General features: G+C 45.4%; 1 protein-coding gene across 5 annotated transcripts in view; it reads right to left on the reverse strand.

Annotated features, from left to right (window-relative positions):
• Positions 1-18886, reverse strand: part of BPTF (bromodomain PHD finger transcription factor) — a 1440172-nt gene that overhangs the window by 1107556 nt on the left and 313730 nt on the right. For all 5 annotated transcript variants that reach the window (XM_085617259.1, XM_085617261.1, XM_085617262.1 and 2 more), the window contains exon 11: positions 16129-16264. In XM_085617259.1, coding sequence (XP_085473385.1) covers positions 16129-16264 — 136 coding nt within the window. The remainder of the gene's footprint in view (positions 1-16128; positions 16265-18886) is intronic.

Consider the following 18886-nt stretch of genomic DNA (forward strand, 5'->3'; position numbering starts at 1 on the left):
ACCTACAGCTGCACAGATAAGTTGGGATGTGCTGTAGTGTCGACACATCGTCGGTTGTTCTCTCCAACACCCAGGGGCTCCTGGTGCAGGGGAGTCCTTTGGCATCGGAAACCACCTTACCGGTGAGGTTGTGTTGGGGTCATCGTGCAGAGGCTGCAGGCATCAACTTGGAGTCCAGCAGGGGTGAGCCCACAGTGGACTCTTGCTCTAACTGGCTGAGGAACCTTTGCTGGACCGATGGGCCACAAGCACTCAGGCTGTGGGCACAGGGTGCAGAGGTGGTCGTTTCACGGTTCCACAGGCTAAGCTTTGGTCTTTAAACTTGGTTTTCTTCTGGACAGGTCCGCTATCCACGGCAGATCAGGAGTCTTTTTAGAAGACATGCAGTCCTCCCAGGGTTCTGGAGGTCGCTGGTCTGCGGGACGAATCGCTCTTCTGCAGCAGAGTCTTTGAGGGCTGCAGACAGGCCGGCAGGGCTGGGGACAAGTCAGTTGGCCTCTTCAGTCTTCGCAGCTGCACAGCTCTTCTTTCTCCTCTTCTTCGTAGGTCGTCAGTAATCTGAAGAACAAGGTTCAGGAGTGCCCCTAAATTCTAGTCTTAGGGGCATTACAGGGGTCAAATGGTAGTAGCCAATGGGCTAGTTACCTTTAGGGTGCCTACACCCTCTGTATGTCCACACTCTCTGGGGAGGAAGCATACCCCTATCCCTACTGGCTAGAATCCTCCAAAACTATACAGGGAATTTAAGGAGGGTGTCACTTTGGCTCAGGGCACCGTAAGGGTGGTCCTGGCTGAGGGGGGGGGGGGGGGGTGCTCTCTTGTTTACTCATTTTCCCAACTGACCTTGCCACCAAATGTGGGGCTTGGTCAGGGGGGTGGGCATCGCCACTAGCTGGAGCGGTTCTGATCAGGATAACAAAGGAGGGGAACCCTATGAGGCTCACCGCCTTTCAATGCTGTTCCTGCTTGGGGATAGGTGTGAAGCACCTCTACCCAGAGCAGACTGTTTCGGACCCATGGGAGAAAAATGACTCCCACCTCAGGGAGTCAGAAACAAGTCTAGAGGTTGCAGGCTGGTATAGAGCAGTCAGGTACACACTAGTGGGTTGGTAGGTTTTCAGGGGGGACCTCTGAGGTGCCCTATGAGTGCATTTTTTAATGAATCCAATACTGCCATCAGTGTGGCCTCAATGTGAGATGTTTGGTACCAAACATCTTGGAATTCAGTCTAGCCATCATGGAGCTGTAGAACTTGTATTGACAAGCTCACAGCCCATATACTCGGTATGGCTTCACTGTGCAATTATAATGTCTAAGAATGGACTTAGACACTATAGAGACAAATCTTCTCATAGAGTTATGCCCTCACATGAGGTATAGTGCACACTGCCTTAGGGCTGTAAGGCCTGCTATGGGAGTGACTCACCTATGCCTCTTGTACTGCTGGTAGGCCTGGAACAACGGGATGTGTGCCAGGTCACCTCTTCACTCATCTGCTCCAAAACGCAAGCTGCAGTGGTAGTGTGCATGTGTTTGGTGAGGTGTCTTAGTGTGGTATAATACATGCTGCAGCTCTAAGGACTTATAAGTAGGCCAGAGGTGTTCCAATTGTGGAAACAAAGGTACAGTTTTAGGAAATGACACAGGCACTGGGAACCTGGTTAGCAGGAACCCAGTGCACACTCAGTCAAAGATGCATCAGAGTCAGGAAAAAAGTGGGGGGTAACCATGCCAAAGTTGCACTTTCCTACAAGGCACACCATGAAAGCTTGGACGACGGGTATACAGAAGACTGAGGAATGTTTCCTGTTTTGCATATAAGCGGATATGGCTTCTAAATGTGGCCTTATGGAGGTGCATTCTAGGCCTAATTTTTTTTAGATAAAGCAGGTTGCAGATGATATCTTGGACTGCAGGTTTTAGGAGGTCCAGGTATTTTCCCTGCAGTAGTGAAAAACTCTTTTCCACTTTGATGCACAGCAGGCTCGAGTGGTAATTTTCTGGGACTCATAGAATGTCCATGCATTACTAAGGAGATGCAGGTAGCCAAACTCTAGAACCTCAGGTACCAAATAGCTAGATTGAACTATATAGGTCTGGGTACTTGGTCTGACCGTGGTGAGAAAGTCTAGCTTGTTGAGGAGCTTCTTGTAGAGACTGATTAACACCTTGAGGAATGCCGACTATGACAGGTGCCTGGTCAAGGTGAGGCTACGAAGATAAGAGGCAGATGTCTGCCGCATTTTCTGTACCATGACCATAAGAAAGGCTTTGAGGTAGATGTACGGTGAAGAACTCAAGACAGTTAATATGGTGCTCCTGTTGATGAGAGGCCCCCACTTCCTGCACAATGGTACGGTTGACATGCAGCCCTGAATAAGCCTAAGAGGCGTCTGTGGTATTGGTAACTTGCAAAGGCGGGCTAGGAATACCAACCATGTAACAGGTGGTGGTTGTTCCACCACTGCAGACAGCAATGTGCACTGGAGTTTACCAACACCAGATCTTCCACTTGACCCTCTGCCTGTGACCATTGGGCTGAAAGGCACTGCTGCAGTGGGTGCAAGTGTAGCTGAGCTTGGTGCACTAAGGCAATGCATGAGGCTTTTATGCCTAGAAGGCACATAACTGTTCTGACTTTGAGATGGCTATTTGGCTAAAACAGAAGGAAGAATGTGGAAAGTCAGGACTCTCTGCAGGCTGGGCTAAGAAATACCTGTGACAGAATTCAGGACTGCCCCCAAGAAAGCTGGATTTTGAGCGGTTGTAGGCGAGACTTGGAGGCAATTATGGTGAACCCGATGCGGAGGACTGAGATGGTAGCCAGGGTATGCACTACAGCTTGCCTATGCTCCTAATCGGCCAATCATCGAGGCAGAGGACGACGTACATGCCCCTCTTAAGTGGGTAGTCACCACTGCTAGGCACTTGCTTAAGACCCTTGGGGCAGTGGAGATGCTGAATGGAAGCACTCTTAACTGACAGTGATGGCCATTTACCATGAAGCGTAGGTAGCGTTGGTGATCAAGATGAATGGGGATGTGAAAGTAGACATCCCTGACATCCAACGCCGCTATGAGGTTGTCTTACTGAGAAAGAGGGTTAACATCCTGCAGCTCTACCATGTTCAAGTGTTTAGAGAGGATGCTGAGGGGCTTGAGATCCAGAATGGGCCTGAGGGAACCGTCCTTGGAGATAAGAAAGTAGAGAAAGTAAACCCCCTTGCCTCACCAGTGGGGAGGCAGCGGCTCTATGGCCTCTTTTTTGAAGGAGAGCTAGTACCTCCTCCTATGGAACGCTGAGATGATCTCTGCTGAGATGGGGAGGGAGTTGAGAGTGGGTGTGAGAAGTTCTAGGCAGTATCGGTTGCAAGCCACCACTTTAAGCCACTTGTCAGATGCGATTTCCTGCCACCAAGGAAGGAAATTATGTAGTCTTCCCCCAACAGGTATTTTGTGATCGAGAGGATAAAGTATTTTGAGCTGGATGCCCTTTATAGGAACCTCCTTTGCCCCTGCAGGCATTCTCATGGCATCTGCTTGTGGTGTGATTGCCGCTGCCTCTGGTATGAGAAGGGGTGGGGGTGGGGACGACAAACATCAAACACTTGGTAAATACTCTTCTGGCTGTCGCTACCCTGAATGGAAGGACTATGAATTGGTAATTTTTTTCGCATACCATATCTGAAGGTGTCAATGGTGTGCAGGATGGACTAGTAAGTGTAAATAGGTATCCATCAGATCTAATCCCACTACAAGCCACCTTTCTGAAGCAAATGGGACGACGTCTTACAAGGTGACCATATGAAAATGTTCCAATGAATATATATGAATTAAAGGCTTTCCACAAGCCGGCGCTGGCTCGAGTGCGCTCTATTTTGCAAAAGGCAAACTGTTGATGAAGATATTCGCGGCCGCCTTGCCGTGTTGAGCAGCACCACCCTGAGGATTGTAAGGGGGCCAGGGGGCCCGACATTTGCTGGGTCTCATGGAGCCACGCTTGGATTGATTAAGGACGGCAACATACTGGGGGTCCATACAGGATGAGATGCCATTAATTTACAGCAATGATATTGTGGGGATCAGATTTGCACACACTGCATCTCCCAGAATCCATCTGGGACCGACCTTTCACCTGATTGGCCCATTGGAGGGCGTGTGACTGGTTAAATAATGAGGTGGTGTGTGGCTGGATATGTTGCGGTGGTACACCAAGAAGAAGGGCGTCCTGCTCGAAACGCGTCGTGATGACACTAGCAACTTGGCTTTACTAACACGCAGTTTTGTATGCTGTCCTTCCTGAATTAAAGGCTTTCCACAAGCCGGCGCTGGCTCGAGTGCGCTCTATTTTGCAAAAGGCAAAACTGTTGATGAAGATATTCGCGGCCGCCTTGCCGTGTTGAGCAGCACCACCCTGAGGATTGTAAGGGGGCCAGGGGGCCCGACATTTGCTGGGTCTCATGGAGCCACGCTTGGATTGATTAAGGACGGCAACATACTGGGGGTCCATACAGGATGAGATGCCATTAATTTACAGCAATGATATTGTGGGGATCAGATTTGCACACACTGCATCTCCCAGAATCCATCTGGGACCGACCTTTCACCTGATTGGCCCATTGGAGGGCGTGTGACTGGTTAAATAATGAGGTGGTGTGTGGCTGGATATGTTGCGGTGGTACACCAAGAAGAAGGGCGTCCTGCTCGAAACGCGTCGTGATGACACTAGCAACTTGGCTTTACTAACACGCAGTTTTGTATGCTGTCCTTCCTGAATTAAAGGCTTTCCACAAGCCGGCGCTGGCTCGAGTGCGCTCTATTTTGCAAAAGGCAAAACTGTTGATGAAGATATTCGCGGCCGCCTTGCCGTGTTGAGCAGCACCACCCTGAGGATTGTAAGGGGGCCAGGGGGCCCGACATTTGCTGGGTCTCATGGAGCCACGCTTGGATTGATTAAGGACGGCAACATACTGGGGGTCCATACAGGATGAGATGCCATTAATTTACAGCAATGATATTGTGGGGATCAGATTTGCACACACTGCATCTCCCAGAATCCATCTGGGACCGACCTTTCACCTGATTGGCCCATTGGAGGGCGTGTGACTGGTTAAATAATGAGGTGGTGTGTGGCTGGATATGTTGCGGTGGTACACCAAGAAGAAGGGCGTCCCGCTCGAAACGCGTCGTGATGACACTAGCAACTTGGCTTTACTAACACGCAGTTTTGTATGCTGTCCTTCCTGAATTAAAGGCTTTCCACAAGCCGGCGCTGGCTCGAGTGCGCTCTATTTTGCAAAAGGCAAACTGTTGATGAAGATATTCGCGGCCGCCTTGCCGTGTTGAGCAGCACCACCCTGAGGATTGTAAGGGGGCCAGGGGGCCCGACATTTGCTGGGTCTCATGGAGCCACGCTTGGATTGATTAAGGACGGCAACATACTGGGGGTCCATACAGGATGAGATGCCATTAATTTACAGCAATGATATTGTGGGGATCAGATTTGCACACACTGCATCTCCCAGAATCCATCTGGGACCGACCTTTCACCTGATTGGCCCATTGGAGGGCGTGTGACTGGTTAAATAATGAGGTGGTGTGTGGCTGGATATGTTGCGGTGGTACACCAAGAAGAAGGGCGTCCCGCTCGAAACGCGTCGTGATGACACTAGCAACTTGGCTTTACTAACACGCAGTTTTGTATGCTGTCCTTCCTGAATTAAAGGCTTTCCACAAGCCGGCGCTGGCTCGAGTGCGCTCTATTGTGCAAAAGGCAAAACTGTTGATGAATACATATATATATATATATAAACAAACAAAGTGCCCAAAAGCTTCAGAAGGGCACACAACAGCTCACCTTCCCTCCAGAATAACAACTGTACCACTCGCCCCAGCTTCGCAGTGAGTTTTCATTTTGCCGACGCGTTTCGAGTCATCAAGACTCTTCTTCCGGGGCAGTTAACAGATGTATTGCAAACTCGTTTTCCTCTCATATGTGTCTTTTTATTTCTTATGTGGGCCCCTAATGGGCCTAACACACGCGTAGATTACCGCTTTGCATCTTGGGATATGTGGTCCCGGTGACGAGTACTAATTTCCCCTGAGTGGGTGCAATGTTCATCTGTAAATTAAAACAAATACAATTTCCTTTTAGTAAGGTCCATTTAGTCAGGGCGAGTGCATTTCAACTTGGCTTGCTGTGCTGCATTTGATTAGGAGAGAGTTCCAGATCGCAGCCTCCTGTTTCCTGCTCTCACGGGATGGTGCTCCTCCCCACGACTCAAGCGGTCGTGCAGTTGTGTCTCAACTAGGTCTCGTCCTAATCAAATGCAGCACAGGAAGCCAAGTTGAAATGCACTCGCCCTGACTAAAAATGTATGTGTATGTGTCTGTGTCTTTAATATACATATTAGGGCAAGAGATTATCTAAGATATTCATAAAAAATAATATATTTTTACTTATAATAAACTTATATTATTTTTAAATATATTTTCGCGAAGTCGGGTGCGTGCATCGTGAGTGCAGAGAACCAGGTCAGCAGAGCTGCTGTAGAGCCAGAGAAACCAGGTCAGCAGAGCCGTTGTAGAGCCAGAGAACCAGGTCAGCAGAGCTGCTCTAGAGCCAGAGACCCAGGTCAGCAGAGCTGCTCTAGAGACAGAGACCCAGGTCAGCAGAGCTGCTCTAGAGGCCGAGAACCAGGGCAGCAGAGCTCCTGTAGAGCCAGAGAAACCCGGTCAGCAGAGCTGCTTTAGAGGGTGAGAACCAGGTCAGCAGAGCTGCTTGAGAGCCAGAGAACCAGGTCAGCAGAGCTGCTCTAGCTGACACTGACCTACTGACTGACACTGACTGACTGACACTAATTGACTGACACTGACTGACTTACACTAATTGACTGACACTGACTGACTTACACTAATTGACTGACACCGACACTGACTGATTGAAACTGATTGACTGACACTGATTGACTGACACTGATTGACTGACACCGATTGACTGACACCGATTGACTGACACTGATTGACTGACACAGACTCACACTGACAGACTCACACTGACAGACTCACACTGACAATGACAATGACTGACACTGACTGCTCTCTACTACTCTCTACTACTCACGCTCTACTACTCACTCGCTGCTACTCACTCGCTGCGACTCTACCACTCACTCTCTACTACTCTGCTACTCACTCGCTGCTACTCTGCTACTCACTCTCTGCTACTCACTCCTCATTCTGTACTACTCCCTCGCTGCTACTCACTCGCTGCTACTCTCTACTTCTCTGCTACTCACTCTGCTACTCACTCTCTGCTACTCACTCCTCACTCTCTGCTACTCACTCTCTACTACTCACAATCTACTCTATTACTCACGCTCACCTCTCTACCTCTCTCTCTACTACTCTCTACCTCTCTACCTCTACCTCTCTCTACACGCACACAAATGCACATATACATATATATATATATATATAAATTTATGTGTGTATATATATATATATATATATATATATTACCCAAAGTTTGCCCAGAAGCTTGAGGCCGCACACGTAGCAGGTAAGGTTTCAGCCTTTATTTATGAACATGCTGACAGCTTCGTATCGTAATTTCAAAGTCCTGGCCTGACGCGTTTCAAAGCAATTTCCGCTTCTCCTCAGAGGCCGTGACAGCGGAAGGTAATTTAAGGCTTAGACCACGCCTCCCCTGCGTGTTTGCAATCGCTGTTAGCTCCAGGTGTACCTTCTCAAAAGTTCCTGCTTTTGTACTGCACGCTGGGATTTGTAGTTTGATTCACGCCCATTTCGACCCTCCAGTGGGTTCCGTCCGCTGCACACACACTTTAGGACACAGTTCAGATAAGATTCGTTCAGCATTGATTTTTTCAACCCGCTGCGCTCATATGAAAGGGGATGTTGCCCCCCTCATGGACACTCCCTGGGTCAGAGTGGTGCGATCCCTCTGCGGCCTGGCATCGCCGCATTATATATTACCCAAAGTTTGCCCAGAAGCTTGAGGCCGCACACGTAGCAGGTAAGGTTTCAGCCTTTATTTATGAACATGCTGACAGCTTCGTATCGTAATTTCAAAGTCCTGGCCTGACGCGTTTCAAAGCAATTTCCGCTCCTCCTCAGAGGCCGTGACAGCGGAAGGTAATTTAAGGCTTAGACCACGCCTCCCCTGCGTGTTTGCAATCGCTGTTAGCTCCAGGTGTACCTTCTCAAAAGTTCCTACTTTTGTACTGCACGCTGGGATTTGTAGTTTGGTTCACGCCCATTTCGACCCTCCAGTGGGCTCCGTCCGCTGCACACACACTTTAGGACACAGTTCAGATAAGATTCGTTCAGCATTGATTTTTTCAACCCACTGCGCTCATATGAAAGGGGATGTTGCCCCCCTCATGGACACTCCCTGGGTCAGAGTGGTGCGATCCCTCTGCGGCCTGGCATCGCCGCATTATGTATTACCCAAAGTTTGCCCAGAAGCTTGAGGCCGCACACGTAGCAGGTAAGGTTTCAGCCTTTATTTATGAACATGCTGACAGCTTCGTATCGTAATTTCAAAGTCCTGGCCTGACGCGTTTCAAAGCAATTTCCGCTTCTCCTCAGAGGCCGTGACAGCGGAAGGTAATTTAAGGCTTAGACCACGCCTCCTCTGAGGAGAAGCGGAAATTGCTTTGAAACGCGTCAGGCCAGGACTTTGAAATTACGATACGAAGCTGAAAGCATGTTCATAAATAAAGGCTGAAACCTTACCTGCTACGTGTGCGGCCTCAAGCTTCTGGGCAAACTTTGGGTAATATATATATATATATTACCTACTGGCGGTCGCCAGTAGGTAGTTATAGTTAGGACCACGTTTCCATAGGAAATCCGCAACATTCTATTTTGAATAACTTTTGCGCCGGTCGACGAATCCTTGCGAATTTTTCAAAATAGGTGGGGCGCTACGCTCCGCTCCTACCCTGAAAGTCTCGGGGGGATTCGTCAAGCGGGGGCTGAGATAAAAGGGGGGTCCCAAAACGCGTTTTTCCCATGCATTTTTCCATAGGACCTTTAGACACAGCTACAGCCCGAACGGCTGAACAGAATTACTTGAAATTTGGCAGAGAGGTAGTCTTCAGGTCAAGGAAGTGCCTTTTGTAGGTTTGGTGTATATCTGTTCAGTAGATTCTGAGAAAATAGCCTTTAAATCAATATATATATCTGAGCCAGCTTACGGTGCGCTTACGGTGCGCTTACCGTACGCGTACGGTGGCGTGCGCGAGCGCGATTCTGATTGGCCCTTAGATCTTAGTAAACATTCGAATCGGTCGAAACCAGGAAGCGGCGGCCGCCATTTTCTCTCTCGCACTCTGAGGGGGGAGCTGATAAACAAATGCCAAAAACATATAAAGGGGCTGTTTAGACAGCGCCCATGCACATAACCATGTTAGTTGAGTCTTCAAAGATCCCCAAGGCAAAAAACGGTAATTTTTTATTTTTCGAAAATTTCGCAGATTACGCTTACCGTACGCTTACCGTACGCGTACGGTAAAAAATTAATTAAAAAAAAAAAACCCCACTCTCTCCACCCCGTGTGCAAATGGTGGCCGAAGGCCACCATTTGTGCACGGCATATAAGAGCACAGCATTTCCCAAAAAAATGTCAGCAGATTACCTATCACAAGGAAGCGCATAATATGTCCTCCATGTGCGCACGGTGCGCGAAGCGCATCGTGCGTACATGGCCCATCTAGTGTAACGTGGGCACGCGGTGCGCGTAGCGCACCGCGTGCCCACCGTGCGTGCACGGCACTAACTGCGTAAAGTGCGCGAGCGGTGCGCGAAGCGCACCGTGCGCGCACGGAACGAACTGCGTTAAGTGGGCGCGCACGCCACGAATGGCATAAAGTAACTTAGCATTTAAAAAAACGTACAAATTCACTGAAAAAACCATAGGTTTCACACACGTTATAGTTAGGAATTAGCATTTAAAAAACCTTGCAAATTCACTGAAAAAACCATAGGTTTCACACATGTTATAGTTAGCGGAAATTTTACTGATAAAAAACCAATGAAATTCCCCCGTTATAGTTAGTGCAGGAAACTATAACTCACGCGACCGCAATCTTCTGCTGATGACATATGTGTCTTTATGAAAAAAAAATATTTGTAATATATGTATGGCTAAAAATTTATGGAAGAAGACATAGGCAAATAAGTGTCTAAATACAGTATTAGCATCAGCAGAGGATTGCGGTCGCGTGAGTTATAGTTTCCTGCACTAACTATAACGGGGGAATTTCATTGGTTTTTTATCAGTAAAATTTCCGCTAACTATAACATGTGTGAAACCTATGGTTTTTTCAGTGAATATATATATACATACATACATAAATATGTATAATCTGCATAGCTATATAAATACAAACATAAATGCATGCATACATATATGCATACATATGCATGTTATGTACATGAAAGTTTGAAAAACACTAATACAAGCAAAGCTAAAACGCCACCTAATTACAAACAAAATTGCTTTAACTTAAACGAGGGCGAGACCTATTGCATTTCCAATGCTTGTTTACTTTGGTTCCATCAATAAGGCATTCGGATGTGTCACACATTTGCCATAAATTCTGAATGGTAGCACTCTAGTTGCTCATTAGATCACTGTAAGCTCACCACGGAAGTCTGCTGCTGGTATTCAAAGTGCATGTTTGTCTGCATGTCAGAATTTTTTAATGAAATAGAAGAGGATTTGAGAAGTCAAAATGTGCCCTAATTTTTCTTTCTGCAGCACTAATCATAATTTCTATGGCAAAATGAACCCCCTCATTTTGCTCCTTTGCAAATTAAATGTTTTAAGTGTTACCACTGTTTTCCAATAAAGATGGCTTCAGGTGTGCCATCCTTTTGTCATAAGTAAGACTGTTAGAGCTCTAGTTGTTCTTTAAAACACTCTGGGACATTCTGTCATTGGGCTATACTTGGGCTACATCTGGGTGATATTTGTGCTACATTTGGGCTTTTTGTCTCTGGTGGCCATCTTGTGAGACTTATTTGTTATGAAGTTTCCTAATTTCCTCATTTACTACAGTCTCCTCAGTAGGAATACTTTCAGTTTTTTACTTTGATTCCATCAAGAAGGCATTCAGATGTGTCACACATTTGCCATAAATTCAGAATGTTAGCACTCTAGTTGCTCATTAGATCACTGTAGTAAAGCTACTGCTCACCAGGGAAGTCTGCTGCTGGTATTGAAAGTGCATGTTTCAGTCTGCATGTCATAATTTTTTAATGAAATAGAAGAGGATTTGAGAAGTCACTCAAAATGTGCCCTAATTTTTCTTTCTGCAGCACTAATCATATTTTCTATGGCAAAATGAAATGTTTTAAGTGTTACCACTTTATTCCAATCAAGATGGCTTCAGGTGTGCCATACGTTTGTCATAAGTAGGACTGTTAGTGCTCTAGTTGTTCTTTGGAACACTCTGGGAAGCTGCAGTAGAACACAATGAAATCAACTGACAGTCTCTGCCCTTGTTAGATGTACATGTTTTACTAAGAATGTCAGACTTCATTCTCACATGACTGAGAAAGATAATGTGAATTTACAGAAAATATGCTCTCAGTTTAGCTTATAAATCACCTTTCATACCTCTGTGGGAAAAGCATGAGAAAATAGTTCTCTCAAACATGATTCATGATATCCCAGCAGAAGGCTTTTTCACATGGTAAAATCACTTTAGAACATAATTCCGAAAATGAGTATGGTACCATCAACAAATGATTTATAATGTAACTAAAGTCTTAAAACCATCTATTAACTGCAATGCTTTTTATTGAGCTGCTATCATGTATATTGGTCCCAAGATGGCTGCCAACACTTCTTGGATGAAGTGCTGACAGCCAATGGTAAGCGAAAAACATTACCAATTCATAGTCCTTTCATTCAGGGTAGCGACAGCCAGAAGAGTATTTACCAAGTGTTTGATGTTTGTCTTCGCTTATCTACGCAGACATGCAATCCACTTATTTTCTTATTTGAATGATTGACTGATAAAAAACATCAGCAAACACCAATGCCTAGCACATACTCAACAAGCAGTATACTTACTGCACCAGCTTGGGTTCACTATCAATGGGAAGAAATCGCAGCTTCATCCCAAGCAAATTCAACATGTCTTGGGGTACATAATGAGACTTAAATTGCAAGGTATACCAAACCCACCGAGGGTGATAGCATTCCAGCAACTGCTGCCTTTTCAGACATATATATATATATATATATATATATATATATATATATATATATATATATATATATATATATATATATATATATATATATATATATATATATATATATATATATATATATATATATATATATATATATATATATATATATATATATTATCTACTGGCGGTCGCCAGTAGATAGTTATAGTTAGGACCGTGTTTCCATAGGAAATCCGCAACATTCTATTTGGAATAACTTTGGCGCCGGTTGACGAATCCTCGCAAATTTTTCAAAATAGGTGGGGCGCTACGCTTCGCTCCTACCCTGAAAGTCTCGGGGGGATTCGTCAAGCGGGGGCTGAGAAAAAAGGGGGGTCCCAAAACGCGTTTTCCCCATGCATTTTCCCATAGGACCTTTAGTCCGAGCTACAGCCCGAACGGCTGAACAGAATTACTTGAAATTGGGCAGAGAGGTAGTCCTCAGATCAGGGATGTGCCTTTTGCAGGTCTGGTGTAAATCTGTTCAGTAGGTCCTGAGAAAATAGCATTTAAATCAATATATATATCTGTAAGCGCGCTCCGTGCGCTTACGGTAAGCTTACCGTACGCGTACGGTGCCGTGCGCGAGCTCAATTCTGATTGGTGGTTACATGACTGTAATCATTCGAATCGGTCGAAATCAGAAAGTGTCGGCCGCCATTTTCTGTCTCTCGCTCTGAAAAACAAAGGTGGATAACGTGAAAAGGGGGCAACGAAGAGAGTTGCAGACCCCCTAGCGTTTGTCAGGGGGTCCACGAAGGACCAAAAAGTAGGAAAAATAAATGTAATAATTTTTTTTAAAAATCGCGGAGTGCGCGTACGGTAAGCTTACCGTACGCGTACGGTAAAAAAAATTAAAAAGAATTAAGAATCACATTTAATATATAAATGTAAGGACCCCCAAGGGAGAAAAAAAATTGATATTTTGTAAAAAATGGCGAGGCGTGCACGGCACGAAATGCGCACGGTGCGCGAAGGGTGTGTGAACGGTGAAAAACCAGAAAAAAAAATTAAAAATAAATACGTAACTTAGCATTTAAAAAACCGTACAAATTCACTGAAAAAACCATAGGTTTCACACACGTTATAGTTAGGAATTAGCATTTAAAAAACCTTGCAAATTCACTTAAAAAACTATAGGTTTCACACAAGTTATAGTTAGCTGTACATTTCACTCGTAAAAAACCAATGAAATTCCACGTTATAGTTAGATCAGGTAACTATAACTTGCGCGACCGCAATCCACAATGTGTCATTTCAGATGTCATCATTGATGTCATGAGTGATGTCACTGACCATGTCATGAGTGATGTAATATGTGACATCATCAGCAGTTTATTGTGGGCACGCAAGTTATAGTTACCTGATCGAACTATAACGTGGAATTTCATTGGTTTTTTACGAGTGAAATGTACAGCTAACTATAACTTGTGTGAAACCTATGGTTTAAGTGAATATATATATATATATATATATATATATATATATATATATATATATACACACACATACACACGTCATATACATATATACATTTTAGTAAACAAGCCTGGGTATTACTGCTGCTACAGAAGCTCGAGTTTCAATCAGTTTAACTCCTGCATGCCATGTGTAGTCCACTAGAGGGATAACCCTCACTAATTTCCAAGCTGGCACTTTAAATTCATAAAGTGAACAGTACTTTTCTATCACTGTTATAGGTAGGTCAAACATTAAGTGTAGGTCAACACTTTGCAGCCCTATCCACTAGGTCATGGAGTTTCCAGAGATCATTCAGTGGTTAATCAACAAGAGGCGGTGTTGGTGCGTTTGATGTAGGGATGATGTTATCAAGCCACTCACTGACTCTTGGCCTTTCTTCAAAAGATATTTTGTCCCCCCCCTTCTATGTCTGAGTATTTGTCCTCTGACATATCCAGCCGAATTAGCATTTGAGGTATATTTGAGAATTCCTGCATTGGTTGGCGTGGAGCTGGAAGTGGGATTTACTGATGGGAACCTCGTGTAGTAGTCTGATATCATGTGGAGTAAATCTTTTCTAAAATCTACCAGCGCCCTTATCATTAAGCGTTGCTCGTAATTTTAATATACCAACTCATAGGAATCAAACTAACAGCCATTCAATTCTCTATGTTCTTCACAAATCTGTGGAGGATAGTGGTGAAAGTGTTTGGGCTGCAGCTGAGGAAAATAGATTTGCTTTTCCTGAGTATCTTGATATTTGATCCTGACCTAGATTGGTTCCTGGGCTGTCTTATACAGAGTGTCAACATCCAACTCTACTTCAGCTTTAGTGTCCAGCAGTTTAGCAGGTGGTGGTAAAAGCAAAACTTTGCTGGGAGGAGTGTGCTTTGGCCTCAACCCCGCAGGATATGTACCTTACTGTTTTGATGTTAAAGCGGTAGTCCACAGTGATGTTGACAATAGTACTTATGACTACTAGGTTCTCAACAGCCTTGTTGATGAGTCTCTCATGGATGATTTTGTTTACAGGTCTGCTGGCTGCTTCACTGACTGTTCTGTCTAAAAAGATTCTGTTAATTATGCGTCTGTTGACGGTACTGTCTGCACTGCCATCAGCAGAGTGTTATGCGATTGAGATTTGAGGGAGTTTAGCGGAGAGATGTTTCCTCACCTTCAATAGTGTTGTTGATGGAGGTGATAGTGGCGTCAGTCGATGTGGCTGTTCACTAGCTGTCAACGGCAAGATGAAATTCAACTTCTTTGTCAGAGGAGATGATGGTTGCATGCACAGTGGTGGGAGAATGTCTCTTTCTGCTCCTTGTCTGCTGAAGCTAGTCTTATCAGCTTTCAGGACATTTCTGTGTTTCTTTTCCATGGATATACCTCACTTTAATTCTTTAGGGGGTAGAGTCTTCCCTTGAGGCCTCAGCTATTACGGGCTTTCTTTTGTATGCCTTTTTCTCTCCAGATTTATTAGAACTGAACTCAGACTCATCCCATTAAGAGTGGTGCTCAACGGCCTTATGTTTCCGGATCCATTTTTAAAATCCTCCCTTCACAGTGAATGAGGGGCTTGGTAGAGGATGTGTTGTAGATTTAGCAGTTCTTAGTTTTGTGATCTGAGTAAAGGAAGTAAATACACCTCTTGTGAGAATCATCTGAGAAGACCCTCATTTCCCCCCAAAGGAATCAAGTGTTTTTTTTTTTTTTTTAAAGGATCCTCTTGAATTTGTCCATAGTTTTCCCTTTTTCCAGAGGCAGTATTGATCACATCTACACCTAAAACCTAAAGAAAGGTACCAATATAGTATTTCTAGTGAATAGACTTAACTGATTTAAAGCAAGAGCAAAGCTGTGGAACTCCCTTGCACACCTTATACAGTAGAAATCTGAGGTGTGATGACCTCTGGGAGCACTCTCACCTCACTAGATAAGGTTTCTTTTTTTTTTTTTTATGATGTGACTGCGTTAAACTAGGCGCTGTCTAAGCCTTTTAAAGCAGTCACTGCCATTGTACTGCTATGGTAAAATTACCAAGTGACTCGCACTTTGATAAATGGGAATGATTCAAGCATGAAAATCTATGAAAGATCCAATATTGGATAACAGCGAAATATAAAACTTGACAAAGTATTAGGTCAGCAAAAGCCTCAATGTGCAGGGGAAATGGCTGACAAACTCGAAAAATAACTGACGCAATTGGCAGGGCAATGTGGGTAAGTGATGCAGTTGGCTAACTTAAGAATGCAGTTTTCCAGATTCAAGGTAGATTGGCTGTTGCCTTTATAACTCAATTGCCATCACTTTCATTCCTCAAACAGCATGCAAGAGAGACTTGAAAATTGCTTCAAATTGATATTAGGCACATGCTAACACTACAAGAACTGGCAAGTACCTGACAAAATGTTTCGGTAATTGGCATTCGTATTTCCTGGTAATTTTGTTACAAAGCGGTGAACGTGGGTTTTACTGATCCAGCTCCATCCTCCATACCCAGTTACTCTGTATTCCTCTCCTTTCTGTTTCCAAACCTGTGAAAATATTAAGTGCTTTAATTTACCACCCAATTATTTAGGACAAGTGCTGCACAAAATTTGGTTCGTAATAATACTCAACTAAAACCATGACTATGAACTTCTTAAACTAACATGCTTTAAAATAACTTTAATGCAACATTAGTCTTTCTATGGAGCACAAACATGGCTTGTGCTGCCCTCCATACAAATATACTGGGACATTATTTAATAAGCAGTAAGAACATCAACAATATTGACTTTTGCATGAATATTTTTTTTCTGTGGTGTTAACAATACTTTAGGTTAAGCCCAAGACACCTTACCTAAGTGACGGGGTCTTTATGGCATTAGCTTTGAACCTGCTAAATCTGGAAAACACCTTAATAAGGCTTGTCCAAATGAAATGGTTGTTAAAATAAATTGCCATTTCGGGATAAAGCACTAAGAAAGTTATTTATGTAAAATAGAGGGTAAAGTGAGGTTTGACTACGGAAACAAAATGGTTACTTACCAGTAGTACTAGTTTTGCATGCTGAAGAGCTTTTTGGAGTGCATCTATTCGGCAATCTAGTGGTTGGGTCCAGAATCGTGATTTGTCTTCCTTCGGTTTCCCTTTGTAGGTCTCATCTAGCGATGCAGCTCTTGCGCTGCTCGCCTTGGCGAGATCTATTGTTGTCTACTTGGTTTGGAAGGGGGCCAGGACATGTGCACGCATACGGCAAGACAGGAGATGTGCACACGTACGGCTCGCGGCGTTATTACAACTCCTGCTCACACCATACGTGTGCACATCTCCTGTCTGTGCGTGCCGCGCTTACGTGAACACGTGTGGACAGCTTGTTATTTATTCACAGCGCTCACATCAGGCAGCAGAGAAGCACAAGCGGCGGCAGATGGTGCAAAGAGAGCAGCTGCCCCGGTAGCGCACAGTGTACTCGCCGTGAGTAGTACTTGCCTGGGCGTGCGCTTCCTCCTACTGCCACATTCCCTCCTGCGTATTTTACCAGGTCGCTCCTCTCCAAACCCCAGCTGTCCCTGGACCCCCTCCAGTGTCAGCCAGCCCTACGCCATCTGCTGACCCCCACTATATTCTTCCAGGACTACAGACTTCATTTCCTTCCCCTGCCAGGACTAAGGCATCGCGGCAGAACCTTTCAGCCCCTGACCCCCCTCCATACAGATACTCCCTCCCGCATTCCTTACCGTTACGCCAAACTTCAGCGCGATGCCCTGCAGCGTGTCCCTAGAGCTCACGGGGTGCTCGGTGTACCTCTCTGCCCAAGCAGTCGCCGTCATGCTGTGCTGCGGTAGGAGCGTGTTTTGGTGCGTGCCAGGCTCAAGGACAGTTCGGTCTCGTATTCAGACTCGAAGTCTCAGCGTGGATAGACGGCGTGTCTTCTCTGGCGATCCTCAGCTTGCGCCGGGACAGCTGATGTGCACGCTCACGGCGTCTCATGCGCTCCCACCGCCCTTTCAGTTTCGCGCGCTCAGACAATGCCCCCGCTGCACTCGTGACGGCTTCGTGGGCTGAATATTTTACAGTACGGGAGGGAAGGGGTGCGGAAGGAAGCACCGGCAGATCCATATGTAGCTGTACATTGGCCATGACTGGCCGTTACTCTGGTGCAAGCCACTGCCCAGAGTTTTTCCAATTATTTCCCAGTCGTCCATCTCCCTCTGTGCACTTGCTGCTGCTCTCCTCCTCGGCATGGGCCGAATGTTTCATTTCAACCAAACCCAGGGCCCATTTACCTGCAACGTTCAGAGTGGGTGGCAGTTTTTTTAAGGTGCGACAGGGCGGTGGACTGAGTGGAATACTGAGCATACGAGATAACCAGTGGTGGGGATGGGTGGGGCAAGGGTGTATTGTTTTGAGCTGTGACGCTCTGTAAATTTATGAATTACCAAAAGAAAAAAGGCAATAATAGGGAAATTAGCTGGAAAGCAGCTTACGCAGACTGCGTGCGAGCAATTTAAGGATTGCTGACTGGGTGGTTTTCGGTGCTGTAGGTTTTATGTTTTGTGGGATAGATAGTCGTTCTCTTGTATTAGCGTGGCCTTTGGCACAGTCTGTGAGGCGTTGCCGAGCTATGATCTTTGTTAGCGCAGGCCGGCCTGTATCATTAAAATAGTTATTTTTACACATAACAATTAATGTCCCGCCCAATGGAGTGTCAGATGGCAGTGACTACATTTCAGCGCCCCTTCATTTGGTTACTTCTGCAGCAAAATGTTGAAATTCAGTGATGCACTCTACCTTGGGGGTCCAACCAGGGCCAGCTCTAGGGTGGTGCGACCGCACCGGGCGTTGACTTGGGGTGGGGGCGTCCTTTTTGAAAATGTCATCATTTTAGCACCTGCTGCCTCGTTCCTGCCCTCCAGCAACTTCCAGACATCAATTATCTTTAACTAGGGAAGAGGATGTAGCCTTACGGCTAGAGTGGTCGGCCTCGGACCTGGGAAACCAGGTTCAAGTCTCGGCAACGACGCTCAACAGCCTGTGATTCTGGGCAAATCACTTAATCTCCCTGTGCCAAAACTGGTGCTCATGTAAAGCACTCTGATAGCCAATGTCTTGGGTCTAGTTTGCTCTATATAAAACTAAAAAAAAAAAAAAAAAAAAAAAAACAACAAAAA

Source organism: Triturus cristatus, chromosome 7, assembly GCF_964204655.1.
Source record: "Triturus cristatus chromosome 7, aTriCri1.1, whole genome shotgun sequence".
Classification (NCBI taxonomy): domain Eukaryota; kingdom Metazoa; phylum Chordata; class Amphibia; order Caudata; family Salamandridae; genus Triturus; species Triturus cristatus.